We start from the raw sequence: 22,126 nt of genomic DNA, 5'->3' as shown, positions 1-22,126 counted from the left end.
TGAACTACAAACTCTTGTCCCTTCAGTTGTCGTTTGTGTAGCCTGGCATTCTAATAACTGGTGCTTGCTCAGCTTCAATTTCTAATGCGGATCTTCGAATTCGCTTCGCCTGCTTGGAGACGTAGTAAACAAAAAGTGTACCAATAGAGGCGCTGAGAGTTACCAGGGTGACATTGACAGGACGGGGATCTCTGGAAAACACTTGATGCGTGACATGGTCGAACCCGCTTTGTGCAAAATTAAAAAGTCCAGATATAGTCGATATCAAACCATACACTTTCCCAAAAGTGTCGTAACCAAAAACCTTCCCGGTGTAGTCAGATACTGTGGTATAAAACATGGATCGATATAAGACGAAGATGACAATGTTTGCATATGCAGCTGGGAAGGCGGCGAAGTTTCCCAGTATACCGAATGCTGTCCCCATGGCTAGTAGCACGGATAGGGCGGTAGCCATTGAGTAATGATCCAAAAGATATCCTGAAAGTGGAATACTCACAATCCCTCCAACTGGTAGAGCTATATCGAAAAACGAGTTTATGGTCTCAGCTATCCGTTCGTCATGGAATAGGAATGAGTACTGGGCACGTATTGAAGCGACAAAGTAATTCAGTCGAACCATTTGTATAAGAGTGAAAAGACAAAGCAAAATAAACCAGGGCGTACGAATTTGCTTCAGAACTGATGTCCCATGTAGGATTCCCCAAACGCCGCTTGTCTTTAACAACTTCAGCTCTTCGCTATTGTATTCCTTCACCTCCTCGGCGGACATCTCGACGTCTGTTCCACTAAGTAGCGGTGTCGTGTCGGTGGCTACTATATCGTTGGTGGATGTCATAATCTCCTCGAGATCACTATCATTAATGACCTCTTCACTGCGCGTGGTGTCTTTTCCCGAAATGACATCCATAATATTCGTCCCCGGCTTATAGCTTTCCTTCGGCATTACGGTCACATTTGCGACGAGTATGAATACAGGCACTGCCAAATAGAGTAAGAAAAATTCCTTTGGATGAAATCTGCCATTCGTCTCGTCGTATATAAGCCGGTAGACCAAATACACGGCAGTTGACGAGTCAAACGCTCCGGTTAAAAGAGCCAATATAAGACCTGAATGCACTGGAAAGGCATTCGCAAGCTGGAACGATGATATGAATATAAATGGTCCAGCAAACGCTAGTGCCATATAGCCACAAACGTAGGTATCTAGCAGTGCGGTGGTGGTAGCGAAAGCCAACAGGATCGATCCTAAAAACAGCAATGCGCTACCGATAAAATTGCATGTGCGTGGTCCGTACTTATCAAGAATGACACCCACAATGACACCTGCGAACTTACGATCAGTATAGCCTGTATTTTTACTTACGTTTGTTACAACCGAAGCACAAGTGAATATGAAATTAATCTTGATTTCGCGGCGAGAGCACACTATTCCATCAAAGTTTTCGTCTGGGGTACAGTAATCCGCATAGACACCTTCACGAAGCCACACTGTCTTTAATGCTGCGAAACCCTCGTTGTTAGTACAGAATGCAGAGACTATACTCACGAATATCGGGCCAGCTGCTAGAAGACACCATGTCACAGCGCACGCAACCTGTATCAGCCGCTTTCCGAGCGGTACATCCAAATGGTGAGGCATTCCGCGAGGTGGAAACTGCCACTATCGCAGAGCAGATACGTAACAAAAAATGTCGCTAGTGCGACTCAGTGCCCCTCAAGAAATGATAACTTCTGGATAAGGAGACCTTTGCAGGGAACGAGTAAGCCTATATTTGTGTGGGAGACCCTTCAAAGAAGTAGAAGTCGGGAATCGATATTTTAGTGTTATCGACAATTAAAAGTTGACGTAAATCGGGAGATGCCCGAGAGGCGATAGCATTCTTTCAAGCGCCACAAGGTTACCCGGCTAATATTACATGCCTCAGATGAGCTGCTCCGTCATGAATGCCTGACTCTTTCCGATGTCTCTCGAGTCGAGCAGCTAGCAAGTATGTGATGACAATCTACAGTCACCGCATGATTATTAGCAACCTGCCGGCGGCACAAGAACCCTAAGAACGCAAATAGTTGCAAATGGGAGGACTGGCTCTCGCGTAAGCCAGCATCAAGTCCAACGCTTAGACACCACTTCGCTATAAAACTAATCCAAGAGCCCTCGATTGCAGTAAGCGGAGTTGAAGGATGTGCACGCTTGGATTTTCGACATGTCTACCACAGTATGCTTGAGTTGGTCACGTGAGCAAACAGCTCCCAGTGGCTGGCGGCACGGGAAGAATTGTTGAGTAGCACGTTACAAACGGCAGACCGTATTGTCGTATGAGAGGTGCTCCCAACTCACCTAATTATTTGACATTACCCTACTCGTCGTACTCTCGTTAATGGACGTCGTACCGTCGTACTTCTTAAACTTAAATTAATGCGGTACGAAGTACTGGTATTGATGAGAGCGTAACTAGGATGAGGCGTATGAGCGCCCGGACGTAGGTATAGCTGTAGCGTGCAGGTACTTTCAAGCAGTCGGTTTATGACGGTTACGTATCTAATGTAACCTTCAATGGGGGGCAAGCATGCAATGGTCCCCGGAGATTCGTGTGCTACTATACCCCAGAAGATTATACAGTTAGTATAAAGTGATATTCAGAGTGGCGGTATTTAGACTCGTCGGGTGTCGGTGCTTTCCCGGCGGTAACATCAGGTACCAATTTTTTATATGCTGGTAGTGATACCTAATGCAAGAGCACCCTGTCGAAACGTATATAGTTTACTCTGTTACCGTAAACATTGTCTCATATACGGCATAAATCAGATGAATTGTGATGTTTAGTTCGCAGAAATGCCTTTTGGGACAATAGTATTTGTTGGGGAGTTTAGAATTTGGAATTTGCATCGAGTCGTCGATACGAAGGCGAATTCGAAAAACGCAAGTCGACGGTACTGAGACGAGATATCGTAGAATATAAATATGGAAGCACAACCTATATTGAAAATAAAATCTCTACCCACTCGTATTTTATCGTTGACGAAATGGGAGCGGAAGTCACAGCTCAGCAGACACAATCTTCTGCGACGTCGTCAGATGTGCGGTCACGAAAGGCTGGCACCGCGAAGTCAGTCTCACCCAGCCGCAGCATAGAATCAGACGTTAAACCGGTTTTTGTTCACATCTCCGATCAGCCTTGGACCCTGACCAATTGGCACAACCACATCAACTGGCTCAATGTCACTTTGATTATTATAATTCCAGTGACAGGATGTACAGCGGCCGTGTTTACTCCTCTACAGTTCAAGACGGCTGTCTGGGCTTTCATCTACTATGTTTTCACTGGTATCAGCATAACAGCCGGGTATCACAGAATGTATGCCCATCGTGCGTACAACGGTAGCTTGCCTGTCCGTCTTTTTTTCGCCGCTTTTGGTGGCGGTGCCGTTGAGGGCTCGATTAGATGGTGGTCAAGTGGTCATAGAACACACCATCGCTTTACTGACACGTCAAAAGACCCTTACAACGTCCGTAAGGGTCTTTTGTATTCTCACATTGGTTGGATGGTGATCAAGTCCAACCCCAAACTTAAGGGTCGCACTGACATCTCTGATCTCGATGCCGACCCTATCGTCCGTTTCCAGCACAAGTACTATGTCTGGGTCCTTCTTATTATGGCGTTCATTTTTCCTATGGCGGTCGCTGGCCTGGGATGGGGTGACTGGAAGGGAGGCCTCGTGTTCGCTGGCGTTGTCAGACTGACTGTTGTCCACCACGCTACTTTCTGCGTTAATTCTTTGGCTCACTGGATTGGTGACCAGCCTTTCGATGATCGCCGCTCTCCTAGAAATCACTTCATTACTGCCCTTGTTACATTCGGAGAGGGTTACCACAATTTCCACCACGAGTTCCCATCGGACTACAGAAATGCCATTCGCTGGTACCAGTACGACCCTACTAAATGGATCATCTGGACCATGAAGCAGCTTGGTCTGGCATGGGATTTGAAGACGTTTTCCCAGAATGCCATTGAGCAGGGCCTGGTCCAGCAACGCCAGAAGAAGCTTGACAGATGGCGCGCCAAGCTTAACTGGGGTGTGCCTCTTGAGCAGCTGCCGGTGATGGAGTTTGAGGACTTCCAGGAACAGTCCAAGAGCCGATCATTGGTTCTGATTGCTGGTGTTGTTCATGATGTCACAAACTTCATTGAGCAACACCCTGGTGGAAAAGCTCTGATCTCTTCTGGTATCGGAAAGGATGCGACTGCCGTGTTCAATGGTGGTGTTTACGAGCATTCGAACGCTGCTCACAACTTACTGGCAACTATGCGTGTTGGTGTGATCAGAGGTGGATGCGAAGTTGAAGTTTGGAAGCAGGCTCAAAGAGAGAACAAGGATGTGAATATTGTGTCAGACTCGAACAATGTTAGCATTATTCGCGCTGGCAATCAGGTGACTAAGCAGGCTGAGCCTGTTCTCGGTGCTGGTGCCGCCTAAAAACAGTTTTGCTCTTTTTTTGCTGTTTCGCCTATTTTTATAATCTATTGGGGTTCAGGGAAATATCTTAACACAATTTGCGATAACTGATTGTAGTTATCATTAGTTTTTGTACTTCAAAAAATCTATTGCATTCGTCTAAAGCCTGGTAAGCACCCAATACCTATTTCGTAGTTTTGGACCAGCTTTTGTCTCTATATACAGCTGTTGACCATTTAGTCATCTTGAAATTATTATAATGCTCTGTAAGATATAGGTGTGAAACCGACCGCTTGCCGCCTCAATGTGTCATTAAACAAATTGAGCTGTGTAAGAATTTTTGGATCTTAAATATTCGCCGTATCTGTAATAAATAAATGGAATTGGTATCATTGCAATAGCAACGAAACCGAGTAAGCTGGCTCCCCAAGCTACCGTGAGGTTGTGAAACATGATTCTCCCGAACAGCGGGAATGCCGCGGCGAGAACAGATCGCGTGAAAGTGGTGGCTGCGATTGCGGATGCACTGTATTTCAAGAAGGCGTCGACCAAATAATTTAGGCAACCCTGAAAGATCGTGAAGAATCCGCAGGAGAGCAGTGCTAATCCGATACACGGCGCGATCCAGGGGAATTTCGAAGACGACGTCCACCCAAATATGAACAAGCCTATCGGTAATAAAAAACATCCAATGCGCATGACGACAAGTCTTTCTTCAGGTAGCGCCTTGCCTCCACGAGATTTTAGAATGCGACTATATCTTCTCGATGCCATGATGTTCATTCCTCCTCCAATCATGATCCCTATCGCCATAGCGCTTGAAGGTAAAGCTGCTGGAACTCTGCCCCATCCTCTCTCTTCGGAAAATACAATTGGAACTGCCGTGACTGATAGGTAGAGAATTCCGAAACAGAAACTGCCATATCCGCAGATAGCAGCTACTATGGGTGTAAACAACATACGGAAAGGCCTTATTAAATGCTTTTTAGAAATTTCCGTAAATGTGAATTCTTGTTCTTCGTGCTCTGAATGATATTGCCAATTGCCGGTAGTTTTTCGAAGCTTTTGCGCCTTCCGTGTCAGTATCACAGGATGGTACGTTTCATCTACTGTAAAAACTGCAACAAATGTCATGACTATAGTGTAAATACCCATCAAATAACTCGTCCATCTCCAACCTTCGGGCCCTGATGAAGTAAGAGCTGCTCCTATTATCGGCGAAACGGTCGGGCCACATGCAACCACAAACGCATATGCCACAAGAGCAATTGCTCTAGCATCTGGACTCCAAATATCACCTAAAACACCTCCCGAGTTTGACACCGGAGCGCCCCCAAATAGACCCTGAAAAAACCTCATCAACATTACAGTCTCGACGTTCAGAGCGGCGCCACAACCGAATGCAAAAAAAGCGGATATAAAAAATGGGATTAGAACGCCGATTTTCCTACCAAACACCTCTGAAACTGGTGCGAAGAGCATAGGTCCCAAGCCGACACTGATGAGGTTATTATAAGCTGCTAATGGCTAACTCACCCTAGTAGGAACAACGTAATTGCAATCACTGAAACTTCGTATGAGACACCAAATACCCTCATGACATCTGTAGAGGCCTCTCCAAATACAGAAGATGAATATTGCGGGCCGAAAGTACAGAAAGCGTATACCATGGTGGTGTATGCCTTCTTTTTGAAGGGCCAGTTGAGTGGACATACCGGATCATCTTGACCGTCCCAGTTCACGATAAAACTCGGCTTCTCTTGATCCCGATTTATAGATGTTGTAGAACCACATTGATCTGGTGAGCTCTGCAGATTCGCTTCAGTATCAGCCAAATCATCTTTGCTTTCACTTGGTGAAATCTCGTCCCGTTGAACAGCCATTGTCTGAACGGAAATATATGTTTAGAGTATCGTTCGACATAGGAAATTCATTCTGATCAGATGTTGCGACCGCGCGGTATATAAATGCCGGTTAGCCGATGCTAGAAATGTTGCCCAAAGTGTGTATATAAGATGTCGGAAAAAAAATTATTTAAGTTTTTACACCTCGGATGAGCCATCAGCTTCTCGAAAATTGGGACTTCAATCTAGTGTCAACCGTCTCGTCTGACCTCCGTACAGCTATTCATTGGATTCTAAAGAGACGCTCTTGTCTCCTCACTACACTCTATTCTCTCTTGTTTTCTTTTCTACTCTTTTTTGGCTGCGTCGAAGTTATGTTAGAGGACAAGACGATTTCACTTTGTAGACTAGTATGGTAGCAGCGGAAAACAAAAAGCTTAGACGGCCGAACACCGGAAAACAGCGCGGGAAAGCCGAGAAAGAAACTTTCAGTGGCAGTTGGGATCGGATAGTTGGCGTGTACTAGCGCGAGTGACTGGAACGTTGAGACATGAGAATATACTACCCTAGCCCTCATAATATTAAAGCAATTTAGCTTAGGCACTGGATTGCCGATGCGATTGATGCCAAAGCTTATACGGGCTAATTCAATGTTAACACAACACTCCACTAGCTATAAGTTTACTCATAATTACAACAGCAACTGTAGATTCCTCGACCTATTGTAACAAGCAAGGATTAAGGGCAGGGAGCACATTTTAAACGTAGATCGCGTGCAACCTATATACTCATTGCTATCTTGGGCCTGACTAGGGTTGCTAATAAAAATAACTCGGAAGAGCTCCTAACCATATAACTTGTCAGTCATTTCAATGTGGATCTCTGTTTCGGCCCGCACAAGTCCTTATCGTGCCCCATATCTATGTTTGATTGTGCCAAGTAACTCATACCTTCGTGAGCCATATATATAGTCTTCAACGAACGCCGGAGTGATATGCAACGCTTCAGTAATAAACAGTGCCCGCCAAACGCTTGATCATTGAGCTTGCCGATTTTTTCGCCATAATCGACAGTTTCCTATTGAGGTCTTTACCCAGATAATAATTAAGTGACTGTCTCTGATTAAGCTCAAGGCGTAACATGAAAAGTAATTGAAGGTGTTACTATCTGCTATGTTTTCTCAAGACATTCAAGCGCGTGAAAAGAGCGAACGTGAGGAGAATGATTTGACTAAGAGTGTTCTCGACGTTACAATATTAGCATGTAGTCAGCCTGACACTGACGATGAGAATATGGACAACAAAAGAGAGGATGACTATATCATAGAGCTAGATCTACACAACAAGGATCAATTTCTGGTTGACTTTGAAGGCTCTCTTGATCCATTCAAACCTCTTAATTGGTCGTTCAAGAAAAAGGTACTGACCACGTTCCTATATGCGCTTTGCACTTTCGGTCCGCAATCGGCAAGCTCTATATATGGTCCTGTGAGGACCCAGATATCTGACCAGTTCGATGTCTCGGATGAAGTTTCGACTTTGGGGATCTCGCTCTTTCTTATAGGTGTGGGGTTTGGGCCGATGTTTTTCGCTCCTGTCTCTGAGCTTTATGGTCGCAAAGTCGGCGTCTTAATTCCTTTTTTCATATCAGGCATATTCGCATTGGGTGGAGCTACTGCAGATAATTTTCAGACAATCATGATCATGCGATTTTTCCAAGGCATGTTTGGAGGAGCCCCGATTGCGAACACTGGTGGTGTTCTCGGAGACATATGGGCGCCAGCCGTAAGAGCCCACGCTTTGGTGTGTTACGCGTTCGTCGTGACAGGTGCACCACCTTTGGCACCTATTATTGGTGCCGCTCTTCGAACAACAGGTAGTGATGCATGGAGATGGACCCAGTATTTCACAGCTATCTACACTTTCGTCGTAGGATCAATAGCTTTTATTTTCATACCTGAGACTTACCATCCCGTTTTACTGGCACAGAAGGCTAAGAAGATGCGTTTTCAAACTGGAAACTGGGCCTATCATGCTAAGCAAGACGAAATCGAGTTCTCTGTCAAGGAATTAATCACAAAGCATTTTGTTCGACCTTTTGCTCTACTTGCAACGCCCATTGTGACGGCAATGTCTACGTATGGCAGCTTTGTTTTCGGTATTCTTTATCTTGCTGTAACTGCTGTTCCAGTCGAATTTAACAAGGTATATTGCACTGAAGGGTCTGAAGCTCACAATTAGGTTAGAGGTTGGGATCAGTTGACGGCTACTCTACCGAACGCCGCAATATTCATTGGGGTTGTCGTCGGAGGCGTGTTGAATGTGTTACTTGGCCGCAAGTACACTGCTATGCTCATCAAAGATCCCTCCACCATAATTCCCGAAGAAAGACTGGTTGCAAGTACGAGGGATTAAATGGCGGAAAACTGACCTATAGTGAAAGTGGGATGCTTTTTGTTACCCATTGGGATGCTCATTTTTGGATGGACATCTCATCCTCAATATCCTTGGATCGCGCCTATAATTGGACTGATATTCACTGCGGCGGGCTTTCTAACGGTGTTTCAAGGCTGCATTAATTATTTAGTAGACTCGTTTCCTAGATATGCTGCTTCTGCCATTGCGGCAACTACCTTTCTGCGCTCTTGTATGGCTGCCGCATTTCCTCTCTTTGGTACCATAATGTTCGACAACGTTGGAGTACCGTGGGGATCCAGCATCATCGCATTCGTCGGTCTCGGAATGGTACCTATCCCTTATATTTTCTACAGATTCGGATCAACCCTTCGCAGTAAGAATCCGTATAGTAAGACTGTTATGTAATCACTTGCATTTTTTTGTATCTGGCACGAAGAGCGAGCATTTATTGGTTGCATATAGATATAGATTGGAGGTTTATAGAATTTTACCGTTATGCATATATAATAAACACAACTACATGGTAGAGATGATCATCGCATACACTGACGTCTAACGTTTATCGCTTATAGGTAAAACTAATTTCTAGGCAAATGGCCGTGCTCAGCTCGCTTAGTTGATATTAAATTGCATCATTTTGAGTCGTACTCTCACAATTTCATTGTGTACATGATCTGAGAAATCTATACCAAAGTTCGTTTTGTACTATGGCGTGCTTTGTCGGTGCAATGACACATACACTAAATCTAAGAGCAAGATGACTAAAAATGTCCGAAGACCGGCTGCGGTGCATAAGGCTCCTCAAGATAGTTATTTTCTTCTACCGAAAGCGCAAGTCCGTTGATTTCCACTGCTTCCTCCAATCTCTTAATGCTGTTGATACCAACAACAGGTGAGACGACCTTTCCAGTAAGCCAAATTAGCGCTGTCTGTGCCATCGACCAGCCCCGCTTCAATGATATCTCTTCCAATCGACGTACTGTTTCAGCACTTGACAGCTGAAGCGCTTGCTGAGTGAAAACACCTGTTCCTGTTTCTTTCCTATTGCTTGAAACATCCGCAGCAAGCGGTCTTGCTAAGATGCCTTGGTGCAATGGGCTCCACGGCATAATTCCTATTCCCTTGAGTTTACAAAATGGGATCATTTCTCTCTCCTCTTCTCTGTAGATAAGATTGTAGATGTTCTGCATAGATATAAACGTTGTCCAGCCACGAAGCTCAGCTACATGTTGAAGACGAGCAAATTCATAGAGCCACATGCTAGAAGCTCCTATGTATCGAACCTTGCCAGACTTAACAATATCGTGCAGAGCCTCCATCACTTCCTCGGGATCAATTGCCTTATCGTATCTGTGTATCTGCAACAAATCAATGTAATCGGTCCCCAGCCTCTGCAGGCACGCGTCAACCTGTTTAAAAATTGCGCCGCGAGAAAGTCCGAATTGATTGACATATTTAGGGTCTTGTCGCAGATCGACAAGAAATGAGTCTCCCATATTTTCTTTCGGTACAGCGTAGTATACCTTGGTCATAATCACAAGCTCGTCTCGAGGTATGTTATAGGTTTCCATGGCCTCTTTGATGAGGACTTCAGATTTACCATTTGAATAGGCATTAGCAGTATCCCACTTTAAAGTCAATACGCTCTTTAAAACTTGGAAGACACTTACCGTCGTGACACCAAGATCATAGGCTCTCTTGAGAATTGGAAGTGCATCCTCCGAATCCAGGACCCAGGGTTCCCATTTGGAATCTTTGTTCAGAACATATTTTGCTTATAACTTACCGCCCATCGACATCATGCCTAAAATTGGGACCGAAACCTTCAAGCCGGAACGGCCCATATTACGGTACTCGACTGGCATCTTGAGAAACAAGTTCAAATTCGATTGCAATTAGGAGTACAAAAATGTAAATGCTATTCTCGGGAACTCCACACCGTAGACCAATAGTGTCATTCATTATTTGCATTGGCCAATACCGCTCCCACTCGTATTCTCCCAGCTACCATTGAACTCAATTTGACTACCAGAGATCATGTATATACAATGACGAATTACTGCTCTGGTCTTACAAAAGCCGGTAAAAAGTGCAAGATAAAAGTCAGAGACGAAGGGGGTTTCTGTCATCACCACGTTTTTCAGTCAACTCGAGAGGTTTCCGAAGTATCTACCGCAGCAAATGTTCACGATTCATGCCTATCTCCAGACAGCAGACCATCTAATCGATCCATCTTTGAGCAGCTACTGATAATGATTTTGTGTTGCTCATACGACCATTCAAATTACGAATCAAAGCAGGACCGCATAGATATGTCAGCTAAATACAATAAGTCTCAGCATGTATCGCACGGATCAAAACAAGCGTCCATACCTAAGTCTATCAACGCGAGCGTAACTGGCAAAAAGGATATGCCCGACGGGAAGATAAGGTCGAGTGTTAGTCACAACAAATGTAGTGATTTGCACGTCCCTGAAATAAAAGAATGCAGGCCTATAAGCGAATATAGGAACGATACGAAACCCCAATCGCCATCTGAGCTAGCAGCAATAAATACACGAGAAAGCTCGCAAGGTACTTTCTCAGACAATATCGAAGGGAAGTGCTTCGTTTCGAGAGAACTGTACTTCAAAAATACACATATTTTGCGAGATGTGTTACTAAGTACCAAAAGCCCTAATGTAGAGTCAGGATATCTCTACATTTACGAACTGCTACTTGATGGAGCAGCAAGGTCTAAGGTACTGCTCGACAACCGATTGAGTGGGAAACTTAGCTTTTTGAAAATTGGCAGGAGTAAAGATGTCGGAAGGAGAATGAAAGAATGGACCCAACAGTGTAAACAACACACAAGGCTGATATCAACATATGGATCAACCCTACACAAAATGCATTCTTCTGGCAAAGACACGGAACCATGCCCGTATATTGCAACAGTGGAGAGACTGATTCATCTTGAACTGAGGGCGCTATTTCCTTCTTCTGCTGAAAACCTTAGACTTTGGGGCACTGGCGCGAACATATGCTCCTGTGGCAGAGAACATCTAGAATGGTTTGCAATACCAAGTATATATCTAGAGTTCGTATCAACCATAATTAAAAAATGGATAGCTTACTGTGAATCAAACAACATTATGTGGAAGAAAGTCAATGGCACACTGAAGAAGAAATAATTTATTTCACACCAATCTCAACACTACAATCTGAAGTTATATATAAAATCTACCGCTGCATACAGTATTACTTAAACCAATGACTGACGAGTTTCTGTATTTAAGCAGAAGCTTCAGCAGTATTATCATTAATAACATCAGATGTGAAGGTCGCCGATGGCGTCTCCGTACTATCCTCGATGTTCAGTTGCGCGTCAGTCCAAATGGGCAAGACCTCAGAAGAATCTTTCTGACCAACGCCAGCAAGACCACCGAGAGCTTCCCAGTCACTGATTCTCTTGATATGGAGCTCCTCCCAAACACTTTCGAGAGCACCTACAAGCTTGTCACTGAGTTCCTTGCCATGGCCCGGAGTAGGGGTGATGCGAAGTCTCTCTTCACCAACGGGAACGGTAGGATAATTGATGGCCTGAACATAAATATCATGCTTCTCAAGAAGTAGGTCCGAGGCAAGCTTTGCAACAGCGGCGTCTCCAACCAAAACAGGAACGATATGACTTGGGTTCGGAACAACGGGAATACCAACTTCAGCCAATCTAGATTTCACATATCTGGTGTTCGTTTGCTGCGCAATGCGGTCCTCGTTGTGCTTCATTTGATATTCGATGGCGGTGCGCGCACCGGACATAACTGCGGGAGGAAGAGTCGTGGTGAAAATAAAACCAGGAGCCAAAGAACGGATCATATCAACGAAGTACTTAGAGCCGGCGATGTAACCACCAACACAGCCATAAGCCTTTCCAAGTGTACCCGTGATAATGTCAATTCTGGCAGCAATGTGACGGTCACTGACAATGTTCTTCGCTTGGGCTTCGAAATCAAGATGCTCAGCGACGCCAGCACCAGTCGGACCATACATTCCGACTGCATGAACTTCATCGAGAAATGTAATGGCACCGTATTTATCGGCAAGATCACAAATGGCCTCGATAGGGGCCACTGAACCACACATAGAGTAAACGGACTCAAAAGCGATGATCTTCGGAGTCTCAACCGGGATAGTTTTCAATTTCTTCTCCAAGTCAATGAGGTCGTTGTGCTTGAAAACCATTTTCTTTGCTCCAGAATGGCGAATACCTTGGATCATGGAGGCGTGGTTTGAGGCGTCCGACAAAATAACACAGTTTGGGAGCTTCGAAGCGAGAGTTGACAGAGTTGCGTCATTCGCAACGTAACAGGAGGAAAAAACAAGTGCACCATCTTTACGGTGTAGTTTAGCAAGAGTGTCCTCCAGTTCCATAGCATGCTTGTTGTGGCCAGCAATATTGCGAGTTCCACCAGCACCAGCACCGTAGCGATCAAGAGTATTGTGCATGCTCTTTAAGACATGGGGGTTCCGACCCATTCCGAGATAGTCGTTAGAACACCAAACAGTGACTCTCTCCTCTTCCTTGCTCATATGAGCTTTAGGAAACTCCTTTGCAAGTCTGTTGATATTATTGAAATATCTGTAAGACTTGTCGTTGTGCTTCTTTTCGAGCTCTGAAAGGTAGAAGCTTTCGTAATCGAACTTCTTCGGATAGTCATTCGTAACCTCGACATTTGGCTTCGTGGACTGTTCCGCAGCCTTCATAGCGGCCTTTCCATGAGGACAAATACCTGGTCGTCAGATTACATCATTGCATCAAAACGTACCTTTGGAAACATCAAAAACTCCGGCCTGAGCATGGACAGACTCAAGACTAGGGATGCTCGCCTTCTTGTCCTGCGAGTTCTTGAAAAGAGTAGGCTTCGTACTTGTCGCGTAAGATCTAGCAGACTGCACAGCCATAGCAGTCCCCATCACAGGGCAATCTCTGGCTATAGCCTGAAGTCTGGAGCCATCGGTCTTACCAGACTTCGACAGGGTGCGCAGAGTCGCTGGAGAAGTAGTCTTCAGGAACGGACAGAAAGCCCTGGACTGTCTAGCCAAGACCTCCATAACGAATTGATTATCTTATTAAACGGCGGGCGGATCCCAGAGAACAAACTACCTGTCTATAATGACTGTGTAGCTGTATAATAAGAAAAAGGAGGAAATTTTGATTATTAAAAAGTATTTTCGGGGTCGAGTTAAATGTATAGTGGAGCACGGCAACGAAGAAAATTGACTCGACTAATGTGTGTACAGGTTTAGGACAATCCGGCGTACGTCCAGTAAAATTCACTAGCCACACGAAGAAAATGATCCTAGTTAATACTCGATGTGTGATTGGGTGAAATCACGGACTGTATATCCCGTTTAGGAAGCTACGAAAATAAACAGGCTTCTAGTACGTCTTGTTGTGGCGTTACCGAGTGACCAACTGAGCCACATGTGTCACCCTACATTGCTTGTCTTCACAAAGAGGGTACACCGCCAAACAATGTGGCGTAATAGGCGCGGAAGTGGCGTTGGGACCAATAGTGGGACTACTATGCATATTCTTATCTGCAAGTACTATGAGTAAGCCACTACGGTTCAGCAGCAATAGATAGATTATCTGCGGTCGTCTACGCCTGAAACTAGCATGGCTCTCGCTAATGTCGGAATGTCTCGTAGGTCTGGAAGGGTCTTATTAACTCTTTGAAACTAAGATTACATCGACGGCGAATTGCCTATCTATCCATGATTCATTTACATGGCTGCGCGAGCTGTTCTGAATGGCCCATAGCGATCAGGCCATCAATGAGATAAAGAATGAATATTATTATTACGTTGCTATAGATTTCCTTATTTACTACTGCTGGCAGTAAATCCAAAATCCTAATCAGACACGGCTATTCGTTCAAGCAAAGTTTCTCCATATATTTCACATAATCAAGACCATCACTGTCAGCTGCTCTAGGCATGATTTTGCTGAGCTCATCAATCATAGTCTCTGACACAAGAGACTGACGTAGATCGATTTCAGTGAGGTAAGGCTACCAATGTTAGTTGCTTCTTAAACTCAAGTTTCAGCTTACCTTCCCATCTGCGATTTCCATGAAAGACTGAAACACCTGCTCCGCTGTGTTTTGATCTTCTGTCATATCCACCATAAAGTGGATAAACTGCTCAAAGGAAACAGCAGAATTTCCCTCTCTGACCTCATCAAATATGTCGTGCATTTCATCTCCCGAGAAAACTAGTCCCAGACTTGCCAGCGCAGCTGAAAACTCCGGTTCCTGCAGAGAGTTCGACTCTCCTCTGTCAAAATGCCGAAACACAGATTCAAATTCCTCCAATTGTATCGGCGTGAGGTTGGTCATGCTACGAGCAACAATTTGATTTTCGATGAAGGCCAGCTTTTTAGTCAGTACATCTCTTGTCAGACCATATTCGTAGTTGAGATCATCGTAGGAAAAAACAGTGTAATCGTTCTCTTCTATGTTGGCTTCGTTGCAGTCCTCTTCCAATTTCTTCAAAAGGTCCACAAGGTTTCTTGATGTCTCTAAGTGTTTCTCGGCGTTTTTAACTCGGTCAAGTTGTTCGTGCAATTCGCCATCCAAACTGGCCACAGTGAGGGACAGCGAGCTCAGCTTTTCCGAGAGATCATTGGCTGTATCAGCGAAAGTGCGTCGTAGTCGCAACTTAATACTGTACGGTTAGCTATGCTGAAAGTGTAGCTTACTCTCTAATTGCATCGTTTATGCGCTTTGATTGAATTCCCTCGGCAGCGAGTAATTGCTTCCAGTATGCATCTAAGTCAACCAGGCGAAGACCCTCTGGTGGATTGTAGTCGCGTAAATGATATGTAGCTAGCTTTGTTTTGATATTTCCCAGCATGGACGCGATGTCAGTTTTCTCTGCCGTCCAATTTCTCTTCGCGCCGGCTTTATATGCAAAAAATGTCTGGCGTTTCTCCTTTGCGTCCAGATATGTTCCTGAAAATTCGGTGCTCTCCCATTGCTGGATCTGTCTTTTGATTGCATCTATCAAAGCTTTGATACGCTTTTCATAAGAAGTCTCCATATCGTAGGCGGAAGTTATTACTTCAACGAATTTCTCCACACGTCGTCCTGCGGTTTCAATTTTGTCTTACCATGTCAGTATTTCCAATTTTGAAAACTCACCCATTGCTGAGAATGCATGGAACCAGTACGCAACATAGGTCATTATTGATCTTTCGTCAGGCTTCGGGACGCAAACGTCTTCGACATCCAAGAGTTGCTACTGTTAGATGTGCTACTCAGCAACATACTGGGATACCGACATGCTCTGAGGCAATTTTTAGAGCTAAGGCAACATTGCCTTTATGATCTGTCTTGTCCAATGTATCATAGTCTATCAAATCGGGTCGATGTCTATCAAGCAGAGCACAACTTCACCTGTCAGCCAACTATCTCGTGCAGACACTTACAATGCAAGGCCATTATTCCAACTCGACGTGAAGTCAACGATATTGACATCATCATATAAAGCAGTCTTCCTTTGACACCAGAGTAAAAGGCCTTCCTTGGCTGTGAATCCTTCAGCACTGTGAGGTTAGTTTGTGAAGACACAGTGAACCTACTTGATTTCATCAATCGTGAAACGAAGGATAAGAGTCCATAGTAAACCAAGAATGAGTTTAACATTACCGTCCATGATGTCTTCTGCGCCAATATTGTACAGCTGTATACCTCGTCGACGGATAAAATCCAGCGCAGTATTCATGTTCTCTGCCTTCTGCACCCGCAGCTTAGGACGAACGACATACCGTCCTAGACTCTCATTTCCAATTATCTCTAAGAGCTGTATGAGCTTGACACCGTCACAAAAATCCGTTTTCAGGCTTTTTACCGGATCGATGTTCCTGGCTTCAAGGTGTGAGTTAGTCCAGCGTATGAATGCCTTATGCTGTGTTGCAATCCATGCAGGCGTCCCTGCCGATGACATCTTCGACACTCCGCAAACTAGCCTGAGATTTGCAGTAAATCTAAATGGTTTGAAAGAGAGATATTCTGATATCGGTTAATTTGTTTATGCCGAGCGTGAACAAAAATTCAGTATTGGCGTAAGTCAGCGGCACAGGGGTAGCCTTACGATGGATCGACCGGGTGTGGCTTCCCCTGAATGTTTACATCAGAAACTATAATTTCATAACAGTGTAAATGTCATGTCAATTGAGCTTCGAAGCTCAATTACCCTGACTGTGATGATGTAAATTCGTTTGGTGATTTTCCGTTTGCGTTTGAGCACCTTTTCATTTGTATGGTCGCCACAATGGACTTCGCACCTTTAAGAGCATTGTTTTCGATGAGTAGACGTCGCCTCGGAGAAAATGCTTGTAAAAAAACATTTTCCTCAAAGAAGACTGCTTTTCATGTACCAATACCGTTGACTCGGCCAGAGGAGAAGAAATTACTGGAGGTCCTCAGCAAGTCTTTTCGGGACCATCTGTCGAAATCTCATAATGGCTTCCCGGTCGACGCGCATTACGACAGCTTGATATCGGGGCTAACTATGATGCTACACAACGGTAAACATTACACGAGCGAGGGCTCCAGCAACGATAAGAAAAAATCTTTGAAAGACAGACTTTATTTCCACATTAACTGCTGTCGGACAGAGTCAGAGTTGATTGATTTATTCGACTACCTGTATTTTCGATCAAAATTAACGCCTCAAGTGGCGTGTACAATTATTCGGAAACCAGAGCTCGTCAAGAATCTCGATTACATTTGGACCAGAGTTTGCACAGGGGGGAACTTTCTTCACTGGTCGGAAGGCGATTTCAATAAGTTTACTCTCCTGCTTGCGAAGAAGTATTTATCCATGGGCAACAAGAAAAAGTTCGACGAGATTGTCACAGTCCGGTTTTCCGACTACTGGGTAGATGCCATGGAGAAAGGAACTTTGCTGCCATCTTCAATGCGTTATATGTGGCACGCCATGCTCAAACTCAATCATGGCTCAAAGGTGCGAGCCGCACTCACTAAATGGCAAGCGATCGTTGAATATTCAGATTGTGTACTGGTGGAAAACGTTTCTAAAGGTCTACGGCAGCTATGGGTCGCTTTGTTTATGCTCAAAGACAAGTCGACGTTGGTAGCGGTCAATCAACTTGGCAGTACTATTAAGTCATGTTTTACCAGCAGAGAGAAGCTCGTCGCAAATTCTTTAAATCATCTTTTACGGAGCAAAGAAACAGAACATATTGCCTGGGATTTTTCGCGAAAGATAGATGCCGCGTTGCAGACTGATGAATCAGCGCTAGGGTTTGTAGTGGACATTGCAGACCTTCTAAAAAAGCAATTACACCCTACTGAAAGGCTGATACGTATCTCCAAAAAATTTGTTGCTTCGCAGCAACTGGAAAAATCGCAAGTTGACCGAGTATCGCTTGCACTACTATTACAGAGGCTGAGTAGTCTGTCAAATGAGAATATTGACCGTGATGAAACTGGCGATCAGATAGCTCATAGCCAGTCTTTGAAGTCTTTTAAATATGTAAACTAGTCTTACTTCGAGACAATCGTCTCTCGGTTAATATAAGTATTCTCCTTTGAGCTCATAAGAACTAAATCAAAAAATCCAATTGCGCCAATATAAATATGCCTAGAACAACAAGAAGCTCGTCATAAGTGATGACAGGACCAAAAATTTGTTTACCGAAACCTCGGATACACTGCTGATATAGTAACTACTCCGCGAACCCAAAAAATTACATGTATAATTTTCGGGATTCGTAGAAAATACTCCGTAAGAGTCTTCTAGGCCACGACCAGACTCCGGGCACGAAAAACCTAAGTTGCTATGACAGTCTCTCATAATCCGGAAGCACATGTCACTGCAAGGGAGTAGCTCGCTGTAGTTTCCTGGAGAAAGAATTTCGTCAATCGCAGTGTTTCGTGATGTACTCGGAACTCTCTCTTTAAGATACATCGAATTCGGCCCCTCATCCCCACATCTTGGTATTGTTGTTGCGCATAGCCATTGCTTATATGATGAGCTGCAATCGTCACATGTTCTTAAGATTGTATATCTCGAATCCTCATTAACATTGCAGGGTATCATTTGGAGGGAGTAAATGAAATTTTGATACACACTTTTAGCTTGATTGTCGTACCAACGTCCCAATTGCGTACGGTTAAATAAGGATGTGTTTGCTGGAACGCTGTATGCTACCTCGCTGCAAAAATCCAGCCCATATATAAGCTCACAGTTGGAATCTAATATCAGCATTTTGTCATGTAGAGTGACATACTTGACTTTGTAGTGAACTGTACCCCGGTTGATATCGTCTTTGTATTGTTCATCGAAGTCACTGTATAGATAGTGTACGTAGCACTTGGATCCAGGTCAGATATTTCAAAATAGGTCGTATTTTGGACTTGCACAAACTGGTCGAGAGCAGTTGAAACAGCATTCGTGCTAGTACTCAAAGCACAATAAGATTTTTGTAAAGAGTCTAAGCTTGGATCGTCATACGTATACACGTATGATGTGGTGTTGCTGTCTATTGCCGCTTTGTCTTGAACGGTGAATACTGCTGATTTGGAGTCGGTATCGGATAACATGAACGGCGCCTCTATATAGGAAACTGTGGAGCTTTTCTGAGAGATAGAGATGACGGCAGACCAAGATCCATACCATTTTGTATCGTCAATGTTTGGTGCGTACACTGCAACGTAGACATCACTGTATGCCGAAATGTTACCGACCGCTAATCCAAAATCCGATAAGATAGTTGAACGCGGTACGGGAGATTCTGATTCGGCTAAATTGGATAGCTCCGACGGATCGTTTACTATATAGACCTGTAAGGGCAGATCTTGTTTGTAGTCCTGCAACGAAACCTCAGAGGCAACGGCAATAGGCTGAGCACATGTACTGACAGATACATAAAACAATTCGTCGGCTGTCTTTTCTGAGTCCATCAGCGACAATTTCCACAGACTATGATCACCCGGTGATAGCGTGAGTGATTGAGTGCCGTTTAAAGTCAGCGTGCCGTCGACATCTGATTCAAGTATTGTCCCCCAGGATAGACGATGCTGAATAAATCCGAAGAGATCGTTGAGAAGAAGACCTTCAGTTTTCTCTGTCGCAGCCACAGACGAGGCCAAAAATGGTAGCCACAATATACTTAGAGCTCGCATGGTTGCCAGTCGGGATGTGAGGCGAAGTGAAGTGGGTTGGAAGTTGGGAGCACCGACTAATTTACTGAGGCCTTACACTCTTCATTTTGCACCGCCAGAATCGATAGTTGATCGATTGTTAGCAGTGATCGTGCTAAAATAACAGCTCTTACGCAGGATGTCATCAATCAATATACAGGTAAGAGATTCAAGAGTTTTGTCTAAATTGGCCAGACGATTCGCTGTTTAAACTATCAAACGAAGACAATAGGTCGAAAGCTGCTGTTCAAACGCGTTAACTACTATGTATGCCGCGGGTTCTCAGCTAGTGCTCCCTTTCAAGATGACTCGAAGAAGGTAACGCACTCTATGATGATTATTAACTGCTAGTTTATGAAAGAGTCAACAGTTCCGTCGTCTAGATTAGAGCGGATGTTTCAATATGGCACCCTGGCGGCAGGTCTGGGAATCGGTGCTTTACAGGAGGGGTTGAGACGGATAAGCGATGACTCTAGTAAAGGATCAGTACTTTTATCACCTCAAAATATGGACTTGCTGGTCAAGCGTTTATCGAAGATGCGCGGCGCAGCCTTGAAGATCGGGCAGATGCTCAGCTTCCAAGGTAAAGCGGCAAACTCGAATTATACTAACGCCATCAGATTCAAAGGCATACCCCCCTCAATTGCATGAAGTTATAATGCGGGTACAAAATTGTGCAGATTACATGCCCCGTAAGCAGCTGGATCACGTCATGAAGAGGAATTTAGGAAGAGATTGGCGATCAAAATTCGAAGAATTCGATGATATCCCGATTGCCGCCGCTTCTATTGGACAAGTACATAAAGGAGTTCTGAAGTCGGATGGTAGCAAAGTGGCCGTCAAAGTTCAATATCCGGGAGTGGCATCTTCCATTGAGTCTGACCTGAACAACCTCGCGATATTGCTATCAGCGACCAGCTTGCTACCGAAAGGATTATATCTTGATAAATCTATAGCAAACGCAAGAACGGAGCTTGGGTGGGAATGCGACTACATCAGAGAAGCACAATGTCTGCAAAAATTTGGCGAGCTCTTGGACCAAGATTCTGTGTTCGACATCCCTAAACTCTACCAGGAGCTTAGTAGCAAGCAGGTTCTGACGATGCAATATATGGAAGGTACGCCAGTTGCTACAGCTGACATCGATCAAGATGTGAAAGACTGGATTGCAACGCAAATTCTCAAGCTTTGTCTTAGAGAGATAGTGCAGTTTCATTACATGCAGACCGATCCCAACTGGACCAATTTTCTTTACAATAATACCACGGGTAAAATTGAACTCCTGGATTTCGGCGCATCTCGTGAATACTCCAGCGATTTTATCGAAGACTACCGTAATATCTTACTAGCTGGTGCTAGGTCTGACCGCAATGCATGTGTGAAGTACTCTCTGAAATTAGGATACCTTACTGGATTAGAATCTCCGGTAAGCTTGATAACGAACGGACGGCTGACTTAGAAAATGCTCAATGCGCACGTTGACTCTATAATGATTTTGGCAGAGCCTTTCAAGACCGGTATCGACGCTGGAGAAATGTACGACTTCACCGATCAAACTGTTACCGACCGGGTTAGAGAGATTATTCCGCTCATGATACGCGAGAGACTCACACCCCCTCCTGAGGAAACATATAGTCTCCATCGCAAATTGAGCGGTGCCTTCCTGCTTTGCTCACGACTCAAGGCCAAGGTTCCCTGCCGTCAAATATTTGCCGAGGTGGTAGAGCAAATGAATTAAGACAAGGATCTCTCGCTAGCTGTCCGCATATACTATAATTGGAGCTCGTCTCGAAATCACGTCCAATGATTTTGTATACCTGAATATGGTGTATAAGCCTCTATTAGTACACGTCATCATTAACAATGTTACGACTTTTTAAAGAGCGGCTACAACGAACTTGGCAACAGCGTGTTCTCAAACGCGTGATGGGAATGTAAATAAACTGATAAATTTAAAGACAATGAGTTCACGACTACAAAGGTATTCATTTTTAGAATTGTACCGAGAGCGTAATAAAAGCAGAGATAAATGAGTCTTCGCGGAGCTAATAATTTCAGATCCATTACAATATCGATATTACATTCATTTAAATATTTGACACATGATAAGAATGCATGTAAAATATTCAATTAATAATTTAGCAAATAAACGCAATGCAACAAAAATAATATTTGATTTTTTTTAAATATC

The 22,126-nt window shown here is 44.2% G+C and overlaps 11 protein-coding genes across 11 annotated transcripts; 5 read left to right on the top strand and 6 right to left on the bottom strand.

The window, feature by feature from the left end:
- Nucleotides 1-22: 22 nt before the first annotated feature.
- Nucleotides 23-1,642, bottom strand: V1510DRAFT_426974 (major facilitator superfamily domain-containing protein; the record flags this gene model as incomplete). Its single annotated transcript, XM_066935187.1, has 3 exons — nucleotides 23-1,333; nucleotides 1,367-1,513; nucleotides 1,550-1,642. The coding sequence occupies 3 exons, from the start codon at nucleotides 1,640-1,642 to the stop codon at nucleotides 23-25; spliced, it is 1,551 nt and encodes a 516-aa protein (XP_066787401.1).
- Nucleotides 1,643-2,971: 1,329 nt separating this feature from the next.
- Nucleotides 2,972-4,858, top strand: V1510DRAFT_421135 (uncharacterized protein). The gene has a single exon (XM_066934562.1). The coding sequence runs from the start codon at nucleotides 3,028-3,030 to the stop codon at nucleotides 4,477-4,479; it is 1,452 nt and encodes a 483-aa protein (XP_066787400.1). The 5' UTR covers nucleotides 2,972-3,027; the 3' UTR covers nucleotides 4,480-4,858.
- On the bottom strand, nucleotides 4,771-6,341 carry V1510DRAFT_368752 (major facilitator superfamily domain-containing protein; the record flags this gene model as incomplete). The annotated part of the gene is made up of 2 exons (XM_066931368.1): nucleotides 4,771-5,956; nucleotides 5,995-6,341. 2 exons carry the CDS (start codon nucleotides 6,339-6,341, stop codon nucleotides 4,771-4,773), a joined length of 1,533 nt encoding a protein of 510 aa, XP_066787399.1.
- Nucleotides 6,342-7,474: 1,133 nt separating this feature from the next.
- Nucleotides 7,475-9,263, top strand: V1510DRAFT_446046 (major facilitator superfamily domain-containing protein; the record flags this gene model as incomplete). Its single annotated transcript, XM_066935717.1, has 4 exons — nucleotides 7,475-7,568; nucleotides 7,635-8,506; nucleotides 8,543-8,702; nucleotides 8,739-9,263. The coding sequence occupies 4 exons, from the start codon at nucleotides 7,475-7,477 to the stop codon at nucleotides 9,122-9,124; spliced, it is 1,512 nt and encodes a 503-aa protein (XP_066787398.1). The 3' UTR covers nucleotides 9,125-9,263.
- On the bottom strand, nucleotides 9,099-10,675 carry V1510DRAFT_219358 (NADP-dependent oxidoreductase domain-containing protein). The gene is made up of 3 exons (XM_066930497.1): nucleotides 10,506-10,675; nucleotides 10,390-10,472; nucleotides 9,099-10,347 (listed from the first exon to the last, which is right to left on the bottom strand). The coding sequence occupies exons 1-3, from the start codon at nucleotides 10,582-10,584 to the stop codon at nucleotides 9,481-9,483; spliced, it is 1,029 nt and encodes a 342-aa protein (XP_066787397.1). The 5' UTR covers nucleotides 10,585-10,675; the 3' UTR covers nucleotides 9,099-9,480.
- V1510DRAFT_220867 (meiotically up-regulated gene 113-domain-containing protein) lies at nucleotides 10,530-11,942 on the top strand. Its single transcript, XM_066930500.1, has one exon. The coding sequence runs from the start codon at nucleotides 10,768-10,770 to the stop codon at nucleotides 11,890-11,892; it is 1,125 nt and encodes a 374-aa protein (XP_066787396.1). The 5' UTR covers nucleotides 10,530-10,767; the 3' UTR covers nucleotides 11,893-11,942.
- A 50-nt stretch (nucleotides 11,943-11,992) lies between these two features.
- Nucleotides 11,993-13,813, bottom strand: V1510DRAFT_368805 (pyridoxal phosphate-dependent transferase; the record flags this gene model as incomplete). The annotated part of the gene is made up of 2 exons (XM_066931372.1): nucleotides 11,993-13,491; nucleotides 13,528-13,813. The coding sequence occupies 2 exons, from the start codon at nucleotides 13,811-13,813 to the stop codon at nucleotides 11,993-11,995; spliced, it is 1,785 nt and encodes a 594-aa protein (XP_066787395.1).
- Nucleotides 13,814-14,413: 600 nt separating this feature from the next.
- On the bottom strand, nucleotides 14,414-17,110 carry V1510DRAFT_421123 (calponin homology domain-containing protein). The gene is made up of 7 exons (XM_066934561.1): nucleotides 16,347-17,110; nucleotides 16,194-16,310; nucleotides 16,035-16,155; nucleotides 15,907-16,003; nucleotides 15,465-15,870; nucleotides 14,818-15,430; nucleotides 14,414-14,775 (listed from the first exon to the last, which is right to left on the bottom strand). The coding sequence occupies exons 1-7, from the start codon at nucleotides 16,709-16,711 to the stop codon at nucleotides 14,632-14,634; spliced, it is 1,863 nt and encodes a 620-aa protein (XP_066787394.1). The 5' UTR covers nucleotides 16,712-17,110; the 3' UTR covers nucleotides 14,414-14,631.
- On the top strand, nucleotides 16,909-18,634 carry V1510DRAFT_221193 (uncharacterized protein). The gene has a single exon (XM_066930501.1). The coding sequence runs from the start codon at nucleotides 17,027-17,029 to the stop codon at nucleotides 18,272-18,274; it is 1,248 nt and encodes a 415-aa protein (XP_066787393.1). The 5' UTR covers nucleotides 16,909-17,026; the 3' UTR covers nucleotides 18,275-18,634.
- Nucleotides 18,374-19,695, bottom strand: V1510DRAFT_368852 (stretch-activated cation channel Mid1; the record flags this gene model as incomplete). The annotated part of the gene is made up of 2 exons (XM_066931373.1): nucleotides 18,374-18,987; nucleotides 19,023-19,695. 2 exons carry the CDS (start codon nucleotides 19,693-19,695, stop codon nucleotides 18,374-18,376), a joined length of 1,287 nt encoding a protein of 428 aa, XP_066787392.1.
- Nucleotides 19,696-19,886: 191 nt separating this feature from the next.
- Nucleotides 19,887-21,673, top strand: V1510DRAFT_408017 (ABC1 family-domain-containing protein; the record flags this gene model as incomplete). Its single annotated transcript, XM_066932433.1, has 6 exons — nucleotides 19,887-19,889; nucleotides 20,074-20,095; nucleotides 20,168-20,253; nucleotides 20,287-20,518; nucleotides 20,616-21,361; nucleotides 21,440-21,673. 6 exons carry the CDS (start codon nucleotides 19,887-19,889, stop codon nucleotides 21,671-21,673), a joined length of 1,323 nt encoding a protein of 440 aa, XP_066787391.1.
- Nucleotides 21,674-22,126: the final 453 nt, after the last annotated feature.

Source organism: Dipodascopsis tothii, assembly GCF_038497935.1.
Source record: "Dipodascopsis tothii strain CBS 759.85 unplaced genomic scaffold V1510scaffold_29, whole genome shotgun sequence".
In the NCBI taxonomy this organism is placed as follows: Eukaryota; Fungi; Ascomycota; class Lipomycetes; order Lipomycetales; family Lipomycetaceae; genus Neoaidaea; species Neoaidaea tothii.
The sequence above is the reverse complement of the archived record's forward strand: the minus strand, read 5'-3'. Positions and strand labels throughout refer to the sequence as shown.